Below are 12,875 nucleotides of genomic sequence, written 5' to 3'. Positions count from 1 at the left end.
GAACATATGCCCTACGGTCAATCATAGTATGGATAATAGCCTTACCTGGCACATCTAACTTTGAGTATCTATCACCATGTTGGTGTTCAGCAAGGATGCTGCATTCTAACACAAGATGTGCTCAAAATATCAACCATGCGTCTGAATGCATGCCTGAACACGCTGCCTCTTTGATTGTCAGACACGTTCAAACACTCCATGCATTACATTTGCTGAATACTGTGTTGGTTGTGTATTGAATTATAATAAAATAATTATTCCTTTATATGGAATATTATATATTTTTCACCATTCAGTATTTAAGTATTGAATATTCCATCTGAAGGAATAATTACTTTATTTACTTCAGACATTGCACGTATCCCATGCCAACCTTGTTCCACATGCTTGGGGAAGTACTACAATGTCTGTAACAGCATGTCTGATTCCAAACTTAATCCTAAATGTGAACTTTCCCCACCATTCCAGCTAATAACTAAAATAGATGGAAGCTGTCTCTTTTAAGTTTGACTCAGTTAACCCATTCAGGTGCAATTTTTCAGAGAATAAACTGGCCATGCATTGCAATTTCATTTACATTGAAAACTATCACTATACTTGTAACAAATTATCTCAACAGTATACAGAACTACACATGACAGTAGTTCAACACGGTGTGATAGAGCTTAAAGCAGTCATCAGTATGCAAAGCTACCTTGCACTTAACGCATTCATTGCGGGATTCATCTCTATTCCTTCCCTGGGGATTTTTTCGGTGACTGTCATAGCAAACCTTGCACCTTCTGGATGGGCTCTTCTTGTTTGCAGTGGATTCTGTTTTCACAGGGAAATGCCCCCAATGTTTAGCTTGCAATATTAGGGGTACGCTTGCAGCACTTGGCCTGCCCCTGGTCTGGTGATCAGGCAGAACAACCTGTTCCAAAAGTTGCTCTGCAATGTCAGTCCTGAAGCTTGAGAAACTTCTCTTCTTGCTGGGATTCAGCATGTGATAAATAACACTAGCATTCAACATTGACATATCAACCACATAGAAATATATCTTTTTATACCCTTTGGCATACCGTCTCATTAGTGGGTATGAAGCAAGACATTGATCATGTGCATCAACACCACCCATTCCAAAATTGTAACCCACAGCCATATTTGGTTTTAGGTTAAGTTTCCCTCTTGTTTGTGGTCTCAACAAAATCTAGTTTTTCATGCTCTTTTGACAAGAAATGGACATACCTTTTATCAACTCATTTTTGCTGAAGCAAAAATCATCTCCTCTCTCTTTAGTTTTGTTCTTGCAAAGTGTGGTGGCATGAATTTTCAGTTTTTACCTACAGTTCCAACAGCATTGGTGTTATGCACAAGTAGTTCACTGAAAAGCATTGAAGAACTGTACCAGTTGTCCACATAAATAGTACGTCCTAATCCAAGCAGCTCATCCAAGGTTATGAATTTCATTATTGGTTCCATATTGTATTAAGAGTACATATAATTTAACTGACAAAGTTTTAATCCACCTACTCAGTACTATACAATAATTGTAATGCCTATGTATACATTACAATGTATTAGGGGACTAGTTTCGACCCTGTGTGAGTAATCATCAGCCTAAATAAGGTACACATTTTATTTGTTGATATCCAGGAACAATATTTTGTCGTAAATTGATAACATTAATCAAAAGCAAAATGTGTAATGTGATAACATGTATATAAAATGGTGAAATGCATGAAATGTTATGTGAGATAAAATTATATCGTGGTACTGATCAATAGATACTGACATGTTCAAGTTTACATATCGCAGTCAGACTATAAATGTAGTACCACACTGATTATTTACAATAATGGTTGAAATATTGAACTTTATATATACATTAAAATTGCCTAGTAATAAGGTATAAAATGCCAGTCTGTATATAAAGTCCAGATGCTTCTAGTGAGTCCTATCGTTCCATTACATCTTCTGTCAAATATTGAATATATGTAATGTACAACATTGGTGCAGAGGGTATCTATTTTGCTTAAAGTCCAGTATTTATGATTCAGAAAATGTATGCAGGCTGAATATAAGCGACTTCTTATCATACCTGGTCAGGTCGATCACATTGCTGCACAAGGTTCCATTGGTTCCATCTTGGATTGGGAATTTCACCGCCCATCATATGCAGAACTCTTTGTATGATAAGAAGTCACTTATATTCAGCCTGCGTCACATTTTCTGAATCATAAATACTGGACTGTAAGCAAGAAATATACCCTCTGCGCCAATGTTGTACATAATATATATTCAGTATTTGACAGAAGACGTAATGGAACGATAGAATTCACTAGAAGCATCTGGACTTTATATTCAGACCGGCATTTTGTACCTTATTACTAGGCAATTTTAATGTGTATATAAAGTGCAATATTTCAACCATTATTGTAAATAATCCGTGTGGTACTATATTTATAGTCTCACTGCAATATGTAAACTTGAACATTCCACTATCTATGGATCAGTACCACGATATAATTTTATCTCACATAACATTTCATGCATTTCACCATTTTATATACATGTTATCACATTACACATTTTACTTTTGATTACTTTTTTTCAATTTACGACAAAATATTGTTCCTGGATATCAACAAATAAAAAGTATACCTTATTTAGACTGATGATGACCCACACAGGGTCAAAACTAGTCCCCTAATACATTGTAATGTATACATAGGCATTACAATTATTGTATAGTATTGAGTAGGTGGATTAAAACTTTGTCAATTAAATTATATGTACAAGCAGCTCATTACAAAGTTCAAGCACAACTTTCTCACTACATGGCAATTTCCAGCCATCGCCTGCCCCAGCAACATTCTCACCTTCCTTTCCAACATATATCTTGAAATTCCAGCAGTATCCAGTTTCAGGACAACAAACCTTATAGAATTTGAAGCCAAAATGTGCCCGTTTTGAAGGATTGAATTGAACAAAGGACAACCACCCTCGAAACTTCATTAGGCTTTCATCGATACAGATTTCTTTCCCAGGTATATATACATCCTTTGAAATTTGTCCAACAATAGCTGTAATACTGGCCTGACTTTCCTGAGTTTATCACTGGTGTTCTGTGGAGAATCTGGAGCAAAATGTAAAAATCTAGGTACGCTCCTCAACTGACTATGAGGCATCACTTCAGAAAAAAATGGCGTTCGTTGAACCTGCCTCTTGTGGTTTCCGATTTTCACACGAGGCAAATGCTGGGGCTGTACCTTACTTAAGGCCACGGCCGGCTTCCTTCCAACTCCTAAGCCTTTCCTATCCCATCGTTGCCATAAGACATATCTGTGTCGGTGCGACGTAAAGCCAGTAGCAAAAGAACCTGCTTCTTGGTCCAATTTTCTTGAACTGAAGGCTTTATTTAGTCTGGGACATCAAAATACACAGACATTTAAGCCTTCAGTTCATCAATTGTAACAGGAAACCACTTTTCTTCATCATAAGTTTTGGTTTTTTTAGGGTTATTATCAATTTCATGAAGTACCTTAGCAGCATAAGCATTTGTTTCGTTTGTAACAAGTTCCCAGAATTCTTGAGGTGGAAACTCACCCAAAATGCCAACCTTTCCTGGATTCTCACCCAGTCTTCATCTTACGCAAGCATTCAGTTCACCATTTTTCATAAGATTGTCCGCCACTGACCAGTTCCAATTTTGGAGGTTAAGCTCATTACCAATTGATGCAAATTCTTTAATATCACTCTCTAATTCACTTGAACTTTCACTAGCATTCGCTGAAGATAATTCACCATCACTTAGCTCAGACAATGTGTCACGTAGTCACTGTCCTCTAAAAATGTGCGATCTTATCACGTTCAACATCGTATGAGTTAACCATGATGTTTTGTTTATGTTCTACGCCAAGTGACATGACAAACTGTGGTAACTTATTTGATAATGAAATAACAGTCAGTCAGGCTGTGAAAAGCGGGAATGGAAGCATACAACAATAAACATCTCTAAGGTACATTGTACATCCACGGCAATGATTAATAACTTCCGCAGTATGACAGATATTTCCATCATCATATAAGTGCGGACCGAAGACTCATGACGGAAATTTCATCATTGCACGGGAATGGGTTAATTTAGAACTGTTAGGCTCTTCCATTTGCCAAAACTAACTTTGAGTAAGTACATTTATAAACTGCCTGAAAGAGAAAACATACTGTAACAGTATTACTTTTGCAAAAGAAACAATTTAAATACAAGTTTGGTTTAAACATTTATTTACTCAAAGTTAGTTTCGGCAGATGGAAGAGTCTAACAGTTATAGAATAAAATAGGTGGAGCAATGATTAAGTTGTCCCTCGAGTATTCATGAGTTATTCTGGATGTGAAAATCATACTTTCACACACTTGTCAAACACATGTGGACCGTAGGATTATCAGCACATATTTAGAAATCTTGCACAAGTTAGGGTATGATTTTCTCTTGAGAGAGCCAGAACAACACATCAACTTTCTCTGCTCTTTCTTCTGTCATCTTCAGCTGTTGCATTTCCATCTGTAATTCTGCCTTGTCAAAGTTCCACATTGTGGTTGCTCTAGTACACCATTCTCCCTGAGGGTCCTGAAAAAGGGTTTCATCACAACCTGAAAAAGTCTTCCAATTTGTTGAACTGCGAGAATCGTTCATCACATTCTCTCTTTAGTTGGTACAAGAAGTGTGACAGTTTTTGCAATAAGTTTTTGTTACAAGATAATAAACGAAATATGGGAAAATTAATTCTTTCCTCCTTCAGTTCTTAGATAAAAAGGGTAATGCGACAGTGGTTTTGGACACTGACGAGTATAAGAATAAGATCTTGGCCATATTGTCACAGCCTGTTTGCAGACTAAGCTCATGTAACCCTACCACTCGTGTGTCCGCCACCGTGAAGCTCTTAAGGCAATCTTCACTTCCAAAAGAGGAGGCTAACCATCTGTCCCGGGGGGGGGGGGGGGCGTTATGCCACCTAGATTATATGGACTTCCTAAGATCCATAAAAAAGATGTTCCCTTCAGACCTATTGTTAGTGCGATAGGTTCTCCTACGAATGCTATGGCTAAATACCTAAGCAAATTGCTTCAGCCACACATAGGACGTACTGAATCACATGTCAGGGACTCTCAGTATTTTGTCAACAAGCTTTCAACCATAACCCTTCAACCTAATGCACTTTTGGTGAGTTTCGATGTGTCCTCCTTGTTCACTAAAGTGCCGATTGACTTGGTCATGTCTCTCATTGAACACCTGTTCCTTGAGGACACTACTAAGCTATTATACCACTGCATGACGTCCAGCTATTTCTTGTGGGGTGGGAATTTTTATGAACAGATGGATGAAGTGGCTATGGGAAGTCCACTTTCACCCGTAGTGGCTAATTTCTTTATGGAGCATTTTGAGGAGGAGGCTATTGCTTCGGCGCCCGTGAAACCCATGATATGGTGGAGGTATGTTGATGATAGATTTGTGGTCTGGACAGAAGGTCCTGAGAAACTTCATCTATTTCTAAACCACCTATATCAGCAATATCCTTCAATTAAATTCACTATGGAGATGGAGTCGGACTGATGCCTTCCTTTCTTGTATGTTCTAGTAAGAAAGAAATCGGACGGCTCCTTGGGACATACCGTCTATCATAAGCCTACCCACACAAATCGCTATCTTCATGCAGATTCTCACCACCATCCAGTACAAAAACAAGGACGAATTTGTGAATCATCAAACATCCAGGTGGAGATGGACACACTCAAAGTCACGTTCAAGGGTAATGGTTACAGTAATTTGCAGATTCATAGAGCCCTGCATCCCAGAGAAATGACCAAGCAAAGCTCAAAGAAGTGAAGGGAACTGCCTACCTGCCTTACATTCATAACACCACAGATCAAATTGCCAAGGTCCTCCGCAAACACAATATAAGAACAGTGTTTGGCACCATCACTAAAATTGCTCACAGTCTGGGTAAAACCAAGGACAAATTGTCCCCACTTTTACATCCTAGGATATACAAAATTCCCTGTACTCGTGGTAAGGTATACATTGGCCAAACGTGCCGGTCCATTGGTACTTGTATGAAGGAACATGAATGTAATATTCGTCTCAACCAGCCAAACAAATCAGCAATAGCTGAGCTCGCTCTATCATCGGGTCATGATGAAATGTTCCAAAATGCTCAATCTCTTACTCACACAAGACACTACAGGTCCAGGATTTTACGGGAAGCTATGGAAATACGTAGAAATCATAACAATTTCGACAGGGACACTGGCTATCAATTAAGTAATACCTGGTTTCCAGCCATTAAAGATTTACGTAGGTAGTCCCCTTCCCTGTCCCTTCACTATTGTTATTTCGTTCCTGTGTTTTCCAAATTTGTACTTTCCTTATCATTCCAGACTTGTATCAATGTCATACCTTCATATGTGCGTACGCCTGTTATGTTATGTGACCCTCTCAGACTGATTATGATGGTTCTGTCAGCTACCGCTTTGAATGCTAGCGCTGTACTGCATCTGAGGAGCCGTCCGGTGATGAAGGAACGCACCATTTCCACTTCTATTGGGTAATGTCTAAATTCAAAGCTCATTGTTTTAGAAGCCTCTCTCGAGGACAGTCAAGATTTTCTTCTGATGACGCAGAGCATAGTTCTCTGCGAAACATAAAGAATTTCACCTTATTTTCTTGACATGACATAAGCCCAAAAGCCTATATCATGTCTAAAGAGACCTAGTTAGCTCAAAAGAGTTGTACCACACCATGCTGTTCATGTACACATTTTCCTGATCCTTGCGAATTAGTGATAAGATTAAGTAGTTAAAAAGTCATTCAAGAAAGCAACCTGCTGAATTGTTTCTTTTTCCTTGTGGAAGTTGATTAATTCACGTTTCTCGTCACTGTCTTGAACATCACACCCGTCGAGAGAACTTCTGATTTTCTCTTTCAGTTCAAAGAGTCTGGAAAGCCTGTTTCCTTTGCTAAGCCAGCAAACATTGTTGTGAAGCAAAAGATTTGTGTGCATGGCCCCGAGCTCCTTGAGGAGGTTGACTCTGATCTCTCACATAAAATACTGTATTAACCATATGAGTGACTGTACTTGTAACATCAGACAACTCAGGAGACACTTTACTGCGATTTGGTGAATTATGTAGTAGCAAAACACAACATTATTATTTTGATCTTGAAAATGATGTACCAGGCCACTCTTATCATCCACCATGGCATGACACAATCTGTTGCCACTGATAAAGCTCTGAAACTTCATACCTGGTTCATGAAGTATAGGTTATAGATGCAACATGGTGGCGAATCTGATGAGCTCACAGGCTAGCCGATGTCACCTTTATACATGGCTACTGAATAACACAGAAGATGATGAGAGATAGTTTACAGCTATAAAATATCAATCTGGACAAACCATTGGCTAGTGACAAGACCATTGGGGTGGGGGCAAGCAAAGGGGATCTGGGGGTGCAAGCCTCCAGGTGAGGTGGCCAACATGCCTCCAGCATCCCCTGGAGTCCTGCTAAGGTGTGACAAAATGTAAGGTCACGGGCGCACGCCATGACAATTTGAAATTGCATGGTTTTCTTATTTTCACTGCCTTGTGGAATGTGTTATGCGAGTTCTGTCGGAAAGACACTGACCCAAGCCGGCCAGTAGCAACATAGAAAATGGTCTCAAATATCTGATTTACACAGTCTCCATTTTAATTCTTCCATTTAAGAAAACGTACATCTAGGGGCAGATTGGTGGGTCCCTGCTAGCATTGAAAATGGATCTCTCCTCTCTGCTACTTCAGGTATTACAAACGTTATTTTTCTATGATTTCAACATCTGAACATCTGCTTTACGTCGCACCGACACTAATAGGTCTTTTGCCAACGATGGGATAGGAAAGACCTAGGAGTGTGAAGGAAGCAGTCGTGGCCTTAATTAAGGTAATTTGCCTGGTGTGAAAATGGTGAACCACGGAAAACCATTGTCAGGGCTGCCGACAGTGTGGTTCTCCCGGATGCAAGTTCACAGGTTATTAGTGTATTAAATTGCTACATAAACTTATATTTACTTTATAATGAATTAAAAATTAAAATTACCTTCGCTTATTTAATGGCTTTATTTATTATTTTACACCTTCTTGTCTTTAAAAAAAAATTGCCCTTTAAGTATTTTTCCCCCAATAGAGAAGCACTTTATTCACCACTTTCTGAGGTCCCTGCTGATATGTTAAGCTTGTGTCTCTCATTACTGTCTGTAAAGAAGGTTAGGGGGACATATTTGAAGGAATCACAGAAATGTTTTATGCTGAGAACGGGAATGTTGAGAAAGTCTGAATCTCATGGAAGAGATGTTTATAAATATTGGTGAAAGTCTGGAGGCTATTACTTTAGTGCATAGATATTGCTTAAATATTCTGATTTAAAACTCATATATAGTATATTTTACTGGTACTTAAATTGTTTGAATTTGATTACATTTTTCAGAACATAACAATTACGTTCGAATGGTGTACACTCACTGCTTGCAACCTCTGGCAAGAAGTGTCATCAAGTCGGCCATCCTGCAGGTACTGTTCCTTTATGTTGCAGTTCTTTAACCTTTAGTGATCAACAATTAGCTGTGGATTTAGTATTAGAATTTGTTTTTACTATTTTCTACAGCTGCTGGGTGTCGCTTTGAGTTTGCATGAGATTTGGATGACGGGAGTAAATGGAATTTCAGAAGCCAGACTTAGCAGTATGGCAGAGATGTATATTAAGTGCCATTGCTTTCTTGGATCAGTCCTTCAGAACATGGTGGAAAGTGGTCAGGAATTGCATTGTAAGTATAAGCAATACATTGTGGTTTTTTTAATTTAAGGATTATTATAGTGCAGTAAGTGTTACAAGAGTAGAACCTTACTTTACAACCAGGAAGAACAATAAATGTGAGAAGCTTGATTGGTAATTTCTCAAGAGAGAGCAAGCAAGCCAGATACAAGTTTAAAGTTCTGAAAATCTGATGCAGCTCCTAGGGTCTCAAACATTTGTCCCTCTGCCTGGACAAGTGTGTTACCCACTTCATTAGGACACTTCTTACAGAACAGAATCTAATTATGTAATCTGATTCACCACAACGTTATACATATTGGGTTACGAGTCACTTTCCCCCAAAAATTCATTTGCAACTAGTTATGAACATCGAGAGTTATATTCTGCCATCTGTAAATCGGTGCCTAAATGATGTGATTTATGTATTACAAAACTGGGCCTCCATCTTACTAATAAAATTAATAAAATAAGAATATAGTAGCTGTCTGTATATATATTTTTTTTTTGACCGGGCGAGTTGGCCGTGCTGTTAGGGACACGCAGCTGTGAGCTTGCATCCGGGAGATAGTGGGTTCGAATCCCACTGTCGGCAACCCTGAAGATGGTTTTCTGTGGTTTCCCATTTTCACACCAGGCACCTTAATTAAGGTCACGGCCGCTTTCTTCCCACTTGTAGCCCTTTCCTATCCCATCGTCGACATAACCCTTTCAGACCGTGTACGCACAATTGTGTGGGTTCGTATTTTATTTATCTTTGAGCTTATTTGATGTTTTCTTGGCGCTAGCCCAGACTGCAGTGCTTGTGCGGGACACGTAGTATGTACTTCAGTTGTTTTTATTTAGTGCTTGACCACCAGGGGGCAGGAAGAAGAGTTTAAAAATACAATTCATCGGCAAGATGGCGGGAAGCAGTAATGCCAAAAATAAGTATTTATTTATTGCATTCATATTAATCTAGAAGCTCTACTGAATATCAGAATATAATCAATGAAGTGTGTAAATTGTTTAGCGAACGTAAATTGTGAACTTACAACATCGTACGTGATACCAATGGGTTTTGAATGTTGATACGCACAAGTGTGCGGGCTAGGTTTCCCTGCAGGCAATGCACGCAAGAGTGCTGGGTGCTGCCACCAAAAGATTGTGCAATCAGAACTCGTACTCTACGTGAGAAATGTAATGTATAAGATTTTAATTGTTTAAAATACATTGTTCCACACTGTGAAATAGAACATTTGATCATGTACATGTGTATATTCACATGTACTGAGCTGAATTTTCTTATTTTTTTATTTTTTGTAAGTAGTGACACACACACACAATTGTGTGGGTTCTGTTTTTTTAGCTGAAAGTTCTCATTTTGTAAAATAAACTGTAAAAACATGTATTTGAGAGCATTTTAGTAATTTTTTGATGTACAAACGAAAATTCACACCTACAGTTTTCTTTCAGATCCGACGACAGGGTGCTGCTGCCAAAAGGGCAGTAAAAGCAAAACTCGTCCTCAGTGTAGAAAATGTAATATTTACTTGTGTTTGAACGAAGATTTAATTGTTTTAAATTATTCCCCACTGTAAAATAGAACATTCGAACATGTTCATATGTATATTCACATGCATTGAGGTAATTTTTCATTTTTGTAAGTAGTGAATTTAGTCCTGACACGCACAATTGTGTGGATGCTTTTTCTCAGATTTTTATTTTTATTTTGTAAAATAAACTTAAAATATATGTATTTAAGAGCATTTTAGTCAGTTTTTGACATACAAACAAAAATTCACACCGCCAGTTTTCTTTCAGGTCTGAAAGGGATAAGACCTGTCTGTCGGTGCAACGTAAAGCCACTAGCCAAAAAAAGAATTTTTTTTTTTTTTGCGATTTCTAGAAGGTTGATAGTATACATGTTGTGGAGCGATATATCATTTTTGAAAGGTTTTTGTCTGTATTTGTTTGGATTGAATAAATGCAAAAACTGCTTATCCTTTTTTTTTTTTTTGCGAAACTTGCCAGTATTTAAGTAGAAACATCCAGAATTTATCTGCACTGGGTTCTATGTCAGTCCACTATCCCCTTCATGCCAACATCCATACGTCATATAGACCTCCTTTTCTTCACATGCTGCTGACCTCCATGCGTGCTTTAGACACTTGTAGGTCCCACTTCATTTTATTATAGCTTGTAAAGTTTTAAAGTTGTCGAAATGGAAATGGTATATCTCTGAAGGTGAAGATCTCTGCCTTCCTTGTCCAAATCCGTGTTTCTTTTTTTTCTTTTTTGTTCTAAAGTATTTGAAAAAGTGTGGCCACTTTCCGCTGAAGAGCATATAGGCTTAAATTTCTGCTGCAGTCTAGCGGATGTATGTTTCATTGCAGGATGTTTCCTATTGTAGATCGATATTGTAAATTGCCATCTCTTCACTGATATGATTGACATCATCTGGTGAGAATTCCTATAATTCCTTCAACGCCTTGAAACCTCTTACGACTCCTAATTACTTGACTCGCTGTCACTTTTAAATGAAGAACTAGTGTTAGTTTTTATTTAAACTGTGTTCAATGCGGATCTATATGATGAAGTTTGTAAATTGTCACTTTCAAATACGATATTGCGTGGTGCAGAAGCATGGCACGATGCAGTTTGAATTAAAGAGAAGTTAATCAGACGATAACAGCACTACACCAGACAGAACTGCACAAAGTGAGAGTGGACGCATAATATAACAAATGGGACGGCATGATGCGTGCGGCCAAATAGTGGACAACAAAACACACCCTATTATACGCTCTCTTTTGTCGTGAACTAGTTTTCATTGCATTGTGAAACAAACCCAGCAAATACTAGAACGTCACTTTCATTCTGAACAAAATGTGGAAGGTCTACATACATGCATACATACATACATACATACATACATTAGACCGTTATGCCTTTAAGCGTTCAGTCTGCAAGCCTCTGTGAATTTACTAAATGTTGCCACAATCCTTTATTTACAACTAGTCCTGTGGCCTCGTTTAGTTCTATACCTCTTATCGTTAAATCGTTAGAAACTGAGTCTAACCATCGTCGTATTAGTCTCCCTCTATTTCTTACCCTCCATAACAGAGTCCAATATTCTCCTAGGTAACCTCTCCTCCCCCATTCGCCTCACATGCCCCCGCCACTGAAGCCAGTTTATGCGTACAGCTTCATCCATAAAGTTCATTCCTAACTTACCTTTATCTCCTCATCCCGAGTACCCTCCTGCCATTGTTCCCACCAGTTTGTACCAGCAATCATTCTCGCTACTTTCATGTCTATTACTTCTAACTTATGAATAAGATATCCTAAGTCCACCCAACTTCCGCTCCCGTAAAGCAAAGTTGGTCTGAAAACAGACCGATGTCAAGCGAGTTTCATCCGGGAGCTGACTTCCTTCTTACAGAACAGTGTTGATCGCAACTACGAACTCACTGCATTAGCTTTACTGCACCTTGATTCAATCTCACTTACTATAAAGTAAATATGAAATTAATGAAGGTAAACTACATTCTTTTGAGTCTCTATTTTAAACAATTGAAAATAATCTGAGCTGAACTGTTGTAACAGTGAATTTTTAGAGATCGCTGCATTGTCTTAGTGCTCACATCTGAATCACGTCCGTCCACTGGTAAAACGGCAGTCCGTCCCGCGCAAAATCCCAGTCTCCTATTCGGAAATCCATCTCCATGTACAACAAGTCCAGCTGCTGACACATCAAGTCCATCCAGTCGTTCAGAGCCTTCACCAGCCATAAAGGTACATCCTTCCTTCGCACTGCGCCACTAAATATGATCTTCACAATCTTAAACTTTTTCTTAGTTGCACTCGCCAGTTCATATACCTCTCCCATTAAATAGTCTACTGACACCTTTCTTCTAAGATCATTGGTCCCTACATGAAGCACTAACACTTGCACGTTGTCACTATCTTCCACTCTTTCAACCTGCTGAGGTAGCTGTTCTGCTTTCTTTCCCGGATAACACTTTGCCATTTTACCAGTCCTCCTTAAAATATCACCGATTCAGCA

General features: G+C 38.6%; 1 protein-coding gene across 1 annotated transcript in view; it reads left to right on the top strand.

The window, feature by feature from the left end:
* Window positions 1-12,875, top strand: part of Grip128 (gamma-tubulin complex component 5) — a 334,747-nt gene that overhangs the window by 308,576 nt on the left and 13,296 nt on the right. Inside the window, exons 15-16 of the mRNA XM_067152174.2 lie at window positions 8,504-8,586; window positions 8,681-8,840. Coding sequence (XP_067008275.2) covers window positions 8,504-8,586; window positions 8,681-8,840 — 243 coding nt within the window. The remainder of the gene's footprint in view (window positions 1-8,503; window positions 8,587-8,680; window positions 8,841-12,875) is intronic.

Source organism: Anabrus simplex, chromosome 8 (assembly GCF_040414725.1).
Source record: "Anabrus simplex isolate iqAnaSimp1 chromosome 8, ASM4041472v1, whole genome shotgun sequence".
NCBI classification, from domain to species: Eukaryota; Metazoa; Arthropoda; class Insecta; order Orthoptera; family Tettigoniidae; genus Anabrus; species Anabrus simplex.
This window is presented reverse-complemented; position numbering and strand designations above follow the sequence as displayed.